This window comes from Cetorhinus maximus, chromosome 2, assembly GCF_964194155.1.
Source record: "Cetorhinus maximus chromosome 2, sCetMax3.hap1.1, whole genome shotgun sequence".
Taxonomy (NCBI): Eukaryota; Metazoa; Chordata; class Chondrichthyes; order Lamniformes; family Cetorhinidae; genus Cetorhinus; species Cetorhinus maximus.
Window position 1 is genome coordinate 191596345 of NC_135880.1, and position 12668 is coordinate 191609012.

Sequence of the window (12668 nt, forward strand, 5' to 3'; positions counted from 1 at the left end):
TCGCGAATGGTGCTGAACATTGTGCAATCATCAGCGAACAACCCCACTTCTGACCTTACGAGGGAAGGAATTTCATTGATGAAACAGCTGAAGCTGGTTGGGCCAGGTGTTTCTGTGCATCTGTGTGTATATCCGTGTGCCTGCATATTGTGTGTCTGTGTGTGCATTGTGATGGAATCTGAGATTTTAAAGCTTGTATTTTTGACGAGATTGAAATGGAAATTTCAGCCCATTGAAAGGGAAATTGAACCTTTGGGTTTCTAAGTAAAGTAAAAGAACAACTGAAATGGAAATAGAAACTTCGGGTTTCAAGGGGAACTGACACTGGTTGATACTATATAAAAAAGACACAGAGTCTTTTATGCTCAGATCCTAGAGGTGCAGTACAGGCAGTCTGATGAAAATGGACGCTGGATCCAGGAGCTGGGAATCAGTAAGCACAAAGTTGCTCCAGCTGTTTCTGTTACTTGAAGGTAAAATGGTGGATTCACACCATCAAGACCATTGTGAGCAGAGTAAAGGAGGTTCGGCAGACATGTGCCATTTTGTTGACGACCATACCCATGGAACTCCAGTTGGTTGGGCGATGCTGCCAGTTGCAGGATCAGGCTGAATCCTCGAAGAAAAGGAGCTGGAATTCTACTGGAGAAAGTTTGGAGCTTTGAAGGACTTTGTGGCTGAAATTGGTGTCATATATACTGAGAGGGCCGCCCAGTAAATCTGTGTGACCTATCTTACATAGAAACATTGAAACTAGGAGCAGGAGTAGGCCATTTGGCCCTTCGAGCCTGCTCCACCATTCATCATGATCATGGCTGATCATCCAACTCAATAGCCTGCTCCCGCTTTCTTGCCATACCCTTTGATCCCTTTCGTCCCAACAGCTATATCTAACTCCTTCTTGAAAACATACAATATTTTGGCCTCAACTACTTTCTGTGGTAGTGAATTCCATAGGCTCACCACTCTCTGGATGAAGAAATTTCTCCTCATCTCAGTCCTAAATGGTCTACCCCATATCCTCAGACTGTGACCCCCGGTTCTTGACTCCCCCACCATTGGGAACACCCTCCTTGCATCTACCCTGTCTAGTCCTGTTAGAATTTTATAGGTTTCTATGAGATCCCCCCTCATTCTTCTGAACTCCAGCAAATATAACCCTAACCGACTCAATCTCTCCTCATATGTCAGTCCCGCCATCCCAGGAATCAGTCTGGTAAACCTTCGCTGCACTCCCTCTATAGCAAGAACATCCTTCCTCAGATAAGGAGACCAAAACTGCACACAATATTCCAGGTGTGGACTGACCAAGGCCCTGTATAATTGCAGCAAGACATCCCTGCTCCTGTACTCGAATCCTCTCGCTATGAAGGCCAACATACAATCTGCCTTCTTTACTGCCTGCTGCACCTACATGCTTACCTTCAGTGACTGGTGTACGAGGACACCCAAGTCTCGTTGCACATTCCCCTCTCTCAATTTATAGCCATTCAGAAAATAATCTTCCTTCCTGATTTTGCTACCAAAGTGGATAACCTCACATTTATCCACATTATACTGCATCTGCCATGCATTTGCCCACTCACTCAGCTTGTCTAAGTCACAATGAAGATCTCTGCATCCTCCTCACAGCTCACCCTCCCACCCAGCTTTGTGTCATCTGCACATTGGAGATATTACATTTAGTTCCCTCATCTAAATCATTATTATATGTTGTGAATAGCTGGGGTCCCAGCACCGCTCCTTGCGGTACCCCACCAGTCACTGCCAGCCATTCGGAAGAAGACCCGTTTGTTCCTACTCTTTGTTTCCTGTCTGCCAACCAGTTTTCTATGCATCTCAATACACTACCCCCAATCCCGAAAGCCTTCTGAAAATCCAAATAAACCACATCCACTGGCTCCCCCTCATCAGCTCTACTAGTTTAATTCTCGAAAAATTCCAGTAGATTTGTCAAGCATGATTTCCCTTTCGTAAATCCATGCTGACTCAGTCTGACTCTGTCACTGTTTTCCAAGTGCTCAGCTATTAATTCTTTTATAATGGACTTAGAATTTTCCCCACTACCGGTGTCAGTCTGACTGATCTATAATTCCCTGTTTTCTCTCTACCTCCCTTTTTAAATAGTGGGGTTACATTAGCTACCCTCCAGTAGGAACTGTTCCAGAGTCTATAGAATCTTGGAAGATTACCACCAATGCATCCACTATTTCTATGGCCTCTTCCTTAAGTACTCTGGGATGTAGATTATCAAGCCCTGGGGATTTATCGGCCTTCAATCCCATCAATTTCTTCAACACCATTTCCCTACTAATACTGATTTCTTTCAGTTCCTCCCTCTCACTAAACCCTGTGTTCCCCGACATTTCTGGTATGTTATTTCTGTCCTCCTTTGTGAAGACAGAACTAAAGTATGTATTTAGTTGGTCAGCCATTTCTTTGTTCCCCATTATAAATTCCCCTGTTCCTGACGGTAAGGGACCTACATTTGTCTTCACCAATCTTTTTCTCTTCACATACCTATAGAAACTTTTACAGTCAGTTTTTATGTTCCCCACAAGCTTACTCTTGTACTCTATTTTCCCCTTCTTAATCAATCCCTTGATCCTCCTTTGCTGAATTCTAAACTGCTCCCAATCCTCAGGTCTGTTTTTTCTGGCCAATTTGTATGCCTCTTCCTTGGATCTAATACTATTTCTAATTTCCCTTGTAAGTCTTTGTTGCATCTGCTATTTAATGGGTAATTTATAGTTTATAATGACTGCAATTTGCCTTTTAAATTACATTTAATTTATTTTGAGTTTGGTTTGATTGTTGGAAGTTACAAAAAGTGAAATATTTTACATTGGTTTTCTCCATCGGTCATTTAGTTAATTTGGTTCTTTTGGTTTGTTGGTCTTCATGGGGATCATAGCAGTATGTCTGTATTTGTGTGTGTGTGTGTGTGTTTCCCTTTGTGGATGTCTGTATGCATGTGCCTGTATGTGTCTCTGTGTTTGTGGATTCTTATGGATGTGCTTATTGACATAGATTTAAGAGAGGATCTGGAGTCCCTCCTGTGGTTAAACACTGTCTAGATTTGCATAGAAAGACTGGTGAGAGATTCTAGGATTATGAGCACATGTGTAACTCACACCCCAACAAAAATTTGGGCAGGAGAAAAGAAAATTGTGAGGAAGCCAAATTTAATGTGAGATGCTGATCACGGTCCATTGTAACGACGCTCTGACATGCTGTGATGAAATTCCTCCTTAGTGAAAAACCAGTATACTCTGTTCTGTGATTTTAGTACTATTGCTATTTGCAGAGAAAGACATCATCCTCGCACTGTTAAGTTACATATTTTAATACTACAAATGTCTGTTCGTAAAAATCCCTTGGACATAGCAGGTTCAACAGGAGGGCTCTGGGCTGTGAGATTGGAAAGAGTTAATCCCTTGGAGATTAGACTCTTCTTCATAGCAGCTAAGAAATGTTTTACCAATTTAAATCAGTCACGTTTCTCTGCAAGTACCACTTATGTAACAGTACCCACTCTTGCACTCAACCCAGTCTAATTAATTCAGTGCAGGGCCCCTGACATAGGCTGTCATCAGTCCCAATCCAAAACACTTTCGCCTCCCACAACAATCTGGGGAAAAATAATTCCTGTAAAATTGTAATTGATGGATGTTATTTTGTGGTTGGGTCAAAATCCTGGCGCTCCCTCCCTAACAGTGCTATCCACACAGGCTGCAACAGGTCAACAAAGAGGCAACTTAGCACCATCTTCTCAAGGGTAACTCAGGGAATGCAATGATTGGCAGCCTTACCCATGATACCCGCATACTGAGAATAAATTTTTAGAAATTATGCAGCAGAGTTAGGAAAATTAGAGCTGCAAAAGACTACTTAAATACAATTATAATAATTGTATATTGCCATTTATTGAAGGAACATTTATTAACAGAAAGTAGAAAGTAACACATTTAAATAAGATTCAAACTGCATACAAAATAACTTGCACAGTTGTTCTTTTGGCTTGGATTTGGAAATTGGCTGTCGGTCTCCTCAGTGAACAGCGAGCTAGCACCAGTGCTTGTGCACGTGTCAACCTTTGGATATTTTCATACTCTGGTACTGTCCGTGACCCACCCTCATCTCTCCCTCCTTATTGTACTGTGAGCATTCTCAAATTTTTGAAGTCAATGTTGTTTGGGAGAAAATGAAAGTTTTTTTTTTAATTTTAAAACTAAGCACAAATCGTTGGTTAAAATATTGAAGACAAACAATTCTCACATTCATCGGAAAATAGGAACAGGAGGAGGCCATTCAGCTTTTCAACCGTCTTCTGGTATACAACCATTTGGATCACGGCTGATCTGCACCTCAACTCCATTTACCCATCTTTTTTCCATATCCTTTGATAGCTTTACCTTACAAAAAAATGATTAATCTTCATTTCGTAATTTTCAATTGAATCTGCATCCAAAGCTTTTTGGGGAGTGAGTTCCAGATTTCCAATACCCTGTTTGTGTGATAAAGTGCTTCTGTATTTCACTCATGAGTGTCCTAGGTCTAATTATGCCCCTTCTTCTGGATTCTTCGCTTTATCATTTGAAGAAAAACAATTGGAGCACTCCTCAAACTTCTAAACTCAAGGCAAGACAAGCCTAATCTATGCAATCTATCCTCATGAGCAGAATTCTTCCCCCATCGGGGGAGAAGTTTAAGAGTGGGCGCGCTGCCATTTTACGTGGGCGGGCCAATTAAGGCCCACCCAGCGTGACGTCTGCCAGGAAGCGCTGTGCTCTCCCTGTGCGGGCGATGGGGGAGTTCCCTGAGCCGAGAGTGCGTTCTTTCGCGCATGCACACCAAAGAGCGCACTCTTCTCCCTGAGGCTAAGTGCTGCCTCGGGGAGATCGGCACTACAATAAAAAATCTGAAAAATAGAAAAAAAAAATTTCCCTGACATGTCCCCTCATGTGACATTGTCACATGAGTTGGGACATGTCCATAACTTTTACATACATTTTAATTACATTTTTTGAAACCTACATGAAACCTCACCCTGCCCATGGATGGGGTTTCATGCTTTCTCTAATGCCCGCCAGGGCTCCTGGCCTGCCCGCCAAACGTAAGGTTGGACGGGCAGGTCCATTAATTAGTTTAATGACTCTATCAATGACCTCAAATGGCCATTGACAGGTCGGCGGGCGCACAGCTGATTCTGCTGAGCCCCTGCCTACCTGAAAATTTAAATGGGGCGCGGTGATGTCAGGAGTTCCACCCGACGTCATCCCGCGTCATTTTACGTGTTGGCGAGTGGGCCCCGCCTCCCGCTCGCCGACCGGAAAATCCTGGCCCATAATTTGAGGCGTTGAACCCCAGAATCATTATGGTGAACCTGAGTCTACTCCAAGGCCCATATCTCCTTCCTGAGGTGCAGTACCTAGAACAGGCTCCAGATGGAGTCAAGCTGAAGCACAAATTCCTTATTTTTGAGATAAAGCTTATATTGGCCTCCTTTAGAACTTGTGCACAGGATTTATTAAGCTGTATACATTTCTTTGCTCCTTGACAGCTGCTGATCTCTCACCGTTGAGAAAATCTTCCATAAGCATTAAAAGCAAAATATTGCAGATGCTGGAAACCTGAAATAAAAATAGAAAATGCTGGAAAAACTAGCAGGCCTTGCAGCATCTGTGCAGATAGAAAAGCAGAGTTAACGTTCTGAATCTGTATGGCTCTTCTTCAGAGCTACAGAGAAGCAGGAATGTGCTGGATTTTACACCATTTCACAGGAGGGTGGAACAGGTGGAGCAAAGTGGAAGGTCAGGGATAGGTGGGAGTTAAGGAGAAATTTGACAAAGATGTCACAGACACAGGACAAAGAGAGTGTTCACGGTAGGGTTAAAGACTGAAGAAGGTGCTGATAGTGGCACAAAGGTAAGATAGCAGGATGTGTTAAAAGCAGAACAAGGGCCGGCGCTCTGTGAAAGCAAAACATAAAAACAAGTAACGAATGGCTTTGTGTGTGGGAGGGCAGGTGAAGGGGGATGGTGCTGGGGAGAAAGGATTGGAAAATAAATTTTAACTTTTTTTTTAAATAAAAATTTAAAAATTGGATAAAAATGGAGGCGACAGTTCATGGCCTGAAGTTGTTGAACTCAATGTTAAGTCCAGAAGGTTGTAAAGTGTCTAGTCGGAAGATGAGGTGCTGTTCCTCCAGTTTGTGTTGGGCTTCACTGGAACATTGCAGCAGGCCAAGGATGGACGTGTGGGTATGAGAGCAGGGTGGTGTGTTGAAATGGCAAGTGACAGGGAGGTCTGGGTCATGCTTGTGGATTGAGTGAAGGTGTTCCACAAAGCGGTCACCCAGTCTGCATTTATTCAACAGCTTTAGACCATGAACCCTCCCCTCCATGTTTATCCAAAGTTTTATTTTTATTTATTTTTAATATATACTTTTTATTTATTTTCCTATCCCTTTTCCCCAACCAACCCATCCCCCCCACCCCCCCACACCACCGCCACCCCACGCGCACACACACACACACATACACACGACCATCTGTCACTTGGTTTTATGTTTTGCTTTCACAAAGTACTGACCCTTGTTCTGCTGTTAACACATTGTGCTTAATCACCTTTATGCCACTATCAGCACCTTCTTTAGTCTTTAACACTACCATTAACACTCCCTTTGTCCTGTGCCCATGACATCTTTGTCAATCTCTTCTGAGCTCCCACCTACCCCTGGCCTTCTATATTGCTCCATCTGCTCCACCCCTCTTAAACAGTTTAAACTCTATCACATTTCTACTTCCCTTCAGCTCCGGGGAAGAAAACTTTCCAAACTGACTGCTTGGATCCAAGGTAGAAGACCTCGCACTTACCTTCACATCAGATTCCACCTGCCATGGGTTTTCCATTCCTTGACCTGGTATTTTAGAAGAGACATTAAGCCATTAGTCAAGTAATGCTTATTGAAAAGTTAAATATTGCTCTGCCAATGTCACGATGATTTCTAGTGCAATGTCTTTTTTGGATTTGGACTAGGGTTGCCAACCTTCCAGTCATCTCTCAGAATGAAGGATTAATCCCCCAGATACTCCTGTGAGAGACCTGGGAGATTCTCCCATTCACTCCTCTAGGCACACAACAAACATCAGGGATTAAACATACCCAGAATGCAATGTGACCCCGGTTCATGCACGCATGTAATAGATAGTGCAATTTCTGGTGCGCGGAGAGTAGTGGGTATTATAGCCATCAGCATTGACTGATGACTGTGAGAATGGATGTGTTGGCCAATCAATGGTGAGAGTGTTTGGACATGGTAGTTGGTTATGGGAGGTTATATGATGAAAATGGCCAGAATATGGCCCAATTAAAGTTGGCAATCAAAGAGGGCTCAGGCAATTGAACAGTGTTGGACAAAATGTAGACTAAAGAAAACATTTGTGTTTATACAGCATTCAGGACATCTAGAAGCACTTAGCTGCCTATATGGAAAGGTGGCAGGTAATTTATGCACAGCAGGTCCCACAAACAAATTCCTCCGTCTGGTGTGATACCAGTGGCTCAATAAATGCAAACCAACCAAGGTGAGGCCCATTGCCCACCTCTGCTCAGTGAGCTGGTCTTGGGTGGAGCAGGGATTGGGAGTAAGCACTGCCATTGGCCTGAGCATCTCTCGTACTTGGGACAGGAGGATCAACTTGGGTTCCCGTTCCTGTTCACAATGGTTCACACCAGGAAATGCCTGGGTGAAACAGGCTGCTGATTATCCAGGTTATATCAGGCACTTGAGCAAGATATCGGAGAGTCCGGGAGAAGTAGGGAGCTGTAAACCAGCTAGAAGTCATCAGCTTCGTAGGGGTGAAAGCTAGAAATTGTCTGAAGGGGAAGGGGGAACATGAGAAGGAACCATACTGAATAATTGTGATAAAATGACCTTGCAGTCTGTGGCTCAGTTATAATTATTAATATAGCAGTTTGTCCTTCCCTCTATAAAGCTTTGGAAACAAGGATAAACATCTTTAATTACAGTTTGATTTTCTGCAGGAAGATTTTAGAGCAGTGTCTTTTGTTGAAAGGATTAACATTACACTGATAGAACAATAGAGAGAGAAACATTACAAGGTCAGGGGCGGTGGAGGCAGGTTCAGCACTACACTTAAAGCAGGGCACATGGGGAGTGGGGTGGGCAAGAACAGAAAGATTTGTAATTGTGGAGCAATATTTTAAGAAACCTCAGCGTGATGTGCCGAGGAGTCCATGTGGGAGTTGCCTTACACACATGCACAAACAGACGCACATACGTGTGCACAAACACGTGTATACATGCCCAAACACGTGCACACAGCACACCACATACTCTCGAAAACACAATCTCAGACATATAGGCAGCATAATCTTACACACACGCAAACATGTCCATGCACCAATCATTGGGGTGAACATTACACGTGCAACCTGGGCACCAAGTAGGCTGATGCCTGCTGTGCCAGCTGCTGTTCTCACCCAGCAAAAATCAGAGCAGAAACATGGAAAGCTACTGCACGGAACTCCAACTCACTGGTCCCCACATACTGACTGTAAGATGCACAGAGCGTTACTCCATTACTCTGTATCTCCGAAGCACCACAGCATTGTAGATTCCATCAGCAATGTGTGAAAGTAGAACTACAGGTGACAAGTGAAGAGCGAGGACAATAAAAATGGAAATAAAATAAGTAATTGATTATCTTGACTTCATGGTTTGGAATCCAATGTAGTTTTCTCTCTGATTTTCTCCACTCCACTCCTCTCTTGAAAACACTGCTTTGTGTCGGAGCCTGTCCCTCTGTACTTTTTCTCAGGTTATGGTGAAGAGTGGGTGTCAACAGGTTATTGGGTCATGTGTGGCATCACAACCAGTTTCAAACTTGTCCTCAGCTGATGTTTTTCAGCAGGGTTTATTGGACAGTGATGGGGAATGGGAAACCCCTCACTATCTTGGGAACTGTTCTGTCAGTTGTGTTGCTCTTATGACTGGGATCACCAAACTCAATGGCAGAGAAATTGAATCTGGGAGATCCCTATCTGATTGTGAGCCTTGGCTCAATGGGTAGCTCTCTGTCACCTCTGAATCAATAGATTGGGTTCAAGTCTCATCCCTGTATTCAGCAGTACTGAGTCTTTCATATGGGACATTCACTGTCCTCTCAGCAGTGGGGAGATGAGGAAGAAGTTTTTTTTTACACAGTGAGTGATAATGACCTGGATCTCATTGTTCATGAATTTAGGGGAAGTGGAGACCAGCAATGATTTCAAAAGGAAATTGGATGGGCACTTGAGGTGAAATAAACTTGCAGAGATACAGGGATAGAGCAGGCGAAATGGGACTGACTGGATTGTTCTGTAGAAAGCTGACATGGGCTCGATGGTCAGAATGGCCTCTTTGCCGTGCTGCCTCTATGACTCTATGTTTGTGGGTGTGTGTTTGTGTGGGTTTGTGTACGTAAGTGTGTGAGGAAAAGGGAAAATAATTGACTTAGATTATGAAGCATGGAGAGAAATTGTCACAATTTTCAGTTTTAAACCCATGTTTAAATCTGTTCTTTCCGTCAGGCCATGCTTCCTCATTCACCCTACAGCCTGAGGACAGAGTTGTGGTCGCAGGTCACCCGGTCACCCTGTCCTGTGCAGTTGCAGGCTATCATGGAATTGTTCTGTGGACAAAGGACGGCCTGGGATTGGGGGTCGAGAAGCAGCTGCCAGGTAAGGGGCTCACACGGTGGATTGGCTTCAGGCACTGCACCTCAGGCTAGAGTGGTGTGCTAACCACTGAGAGATAACATTCAACTTAACCAGCTGTCACAGTCAGTAATCCAGAACCTGGTCCAGACAGTTTGGGCGAGTTGTTGAACTATTGTGCGGTGTTAGCAAGCTCACAGCTCATACCCATTCAAATTCCCCATGAGGATACAAACTAAAGCCTTAGTGGGGGGAGCAATAAGGCGAGTGAGATAGGGTTGACAGCGCTGCTTAGATGTATTCTTGGATGTATTACCACCTCTTGACATGTCCATCCTGACAGGGCACCACTTACACACACCAATTGGAAATTAAAGAGAGTCACCATTAACCCATTGGTTAATCCTTCATTGTCAGTCAAACAATCTTTAGGCCACCTCCAAAATTTCATAATTGATAAGCAAAAGTTTAAAGAAATTGGGAAAAAACATCATGTTTCGATGCCCTGTGAATTTTCTCTCTGAGTTTGCTCACAATAGTGCCCAGGAGATTAATCTCAAATTCCTGGAGACTCCAGGAAAATCCTGGATGGGTTCATGGAGGGAGGGTGTGGGAGGCGGCATGTGTGGTTGATGAACCAGCAGAGAGTGGGGGATTGTAGGTAGTGGAGGGGGAGGGTGTGCAGTTCCTCCACCCTTAAGGCTAAGGTTGAGCTCATCAGATGAGTAGAGTTTACAGGCCAAACCAGAATGACTCCACAATAGGCTAACACACCAGTACTGGCCTCAGTTAAGGGGGACTTCCAGGTAGCACAGCAATCGAACCCTAAACAAATCCTCTAGCTATGTGAACCTGCTCATTAGGCAAACGCTGTCTGATGTGCACAATAATTGATGACCCAGTAATTGTTCCTATTAAAACAACACATTAATTAGTGTTTAGAGCACTTTGTAGATTCTACCTGCTATTATAACCCTGCAGGACTGAATGCTGTCAGTAGAATTCTTCAGTGATGAGCTGACACAAACAGAGTTGCATCAAATGGTGGAAAGCAGGTATTGCTGCCTTTAGTGTCAGCCATGACTCAGTTGGTAGCACTTGCACCTCTGAATCAAGAGTTCTGGTTTCAACTCCCACTCCAGGGTTTGAACACAAAAATCAAGGCTGACACTCCAGTGCAGTACTGAGGGAGTGCTGCATTGCCAGAGTTCCATCTTTCGGATGAGACATTAAACTGAGGCTCCATCTGACTGCTCAGGTGGATGTGAAAGGTCACATGGCACTATCTGAAAGAAGAGGAGGGGAGTTATTACTGGTGTCCTTGCCAATATTTATCCCTCAATCAACGTCACACAAAGAGCAGATTATCTGGTCAGCATCATGTTATTGTTTGTGGGAGCTTGCTGTGTGCAAATTGGCTGCTGCATTTCTTACAGTAACAGCAGTGACCGCACTTCAAAAAGTACCTCACGGGCAGTAAAACACTTTGAGACGTCTCTTGGTCATGAAAAGCACTGTACAAATGCTCTGCTGTATCAATCTAACTGAGCTTTGCACTCAGCTTTTCTGTTGCTTGTGAATTAAATAAATTGGAGCCCTGAGGGAATGTGCCATGTCCAGAGCTGTGCTGAAAGTAATTGTGCTGGCTGTTTTTCCCCTCTTGCAGGCTTTCCACGTTACTCCATTGTGGGAGACCATGCCGCCGGCGAATACAGCCTGCGCATTGAGAAGGCAGAGCTCATTGACGATGCAGTGTACGAATGTCAGGCAACACACGTGGCCCTGCGTTCGCAGCCAGCCCGGCTGACGGTGCTGAGTAAGTTGTGCCCTGTGTGCATGTGTGAGTTGTATGTACCTGAGGACTTGATGTATGCTGACACAGCATGTCTGTAAGGAACCTACTGTTCGGTAAGGATGAGTTCAAAGGCAGTACTGAGAACCCAAATTGAAGCATAGGATCCAAGTTCCCTACCGTTACAAACTTCAAAGTAATTTATTGCTCAGCTGCTTTGAGACCAGTCTGAAAAACCTGATAAGGCACTTTATGAGCATAAGTCTTTTTTTATTCTCTACATACTTGAGGCAAGTTTAAAAAAATAAAGTTGACACACATCTCACACACTCTCAAACATACACCTATTTACATATAGCCCCTCGCACTCATATGTGCACACACACACACACACTTACACATGGCTGTTCCTGCTTTTATTGAGCTCTCTTTCAATTATATTCTGGGGTTCCTGATTGAACTTGAGTGCACAGATGCAAAAAATAAATAGAGGCCCACTTAAATCGCAGAAGAATTTGAACACTTTCTGCATGTCTGCCATGGAATGAATAGCGAAATTCACGTACATTTCACGGTTGCCTTCATACAATATAGACACCAGAGTATATTCATATTTTTCCTCCAAAGCTTAGAAATACATATTTATGCTTACCTCCTTAAAACTGCTGTCTTATTTGTGGAATGTCAGCAACCACCCAGCAGCTGCAGTTGACATCTTTTTGTCCTGAGGAGTAAATACTTGACCCTCCATTGAGATTGCACATTCCACATCTACAGAATTGTAAGGCAGCGTTTTGCCAAATTGTGGAGGTAGGGAAGCTGTTTGGAGAGATGGTGGCGTACTGGTAATGTCACTGGATTAATAATCCTGAGGTTCCAGGCTAATGCTCTGGAGACTTGGGTTCAAATCCCCCCATGGCAGCTGATGGAATTTAAATTCAAATAATAAATCTCAGTGATGGTCAGCAGGAAACTATCATCAATTGTCATTAGCAACCCATCTGGTTCATTAATGTCCTTGAGGGAAGGAAATCTGCTGTCCTTATCTGGCCTGCATGTGACTCCAGGCCCATAACAATGTGGTTGTCTCTTAACTGCCCTCCCGCCAGTCACTCAGTTCAAAGGCAATTAGGGATGGGCAACAGATGCTGAC

The 12668-nt window shown here is 43.8% G+C and overlaps 1 protein-coding gene across 1 annotated transcript in view; it reads left to right on the forward strand.

Annotated features, from left to right (window-relative positions):
- The window catches only part of kirrel3a (kirre like nephrin family adhesion molecule 3a), a 611527-nt gene that overhangs the window by 343168 nt on the left and 255691 nt on the right, over positions 1-12668 (forward strand). Inside the window, exons 2-3 of the mRNA XM_078558764.1 lie at positions 9598-9747; positions 11390-11539. Coding sequence (XP_078414890.1) covers positions 9598-9747; positions 11390-11539 — 300 coding nt within the window. The remainder of the gene's footprint in view (positions 1-9597; positions 9748-11389; positions 11540-12668) is intronic.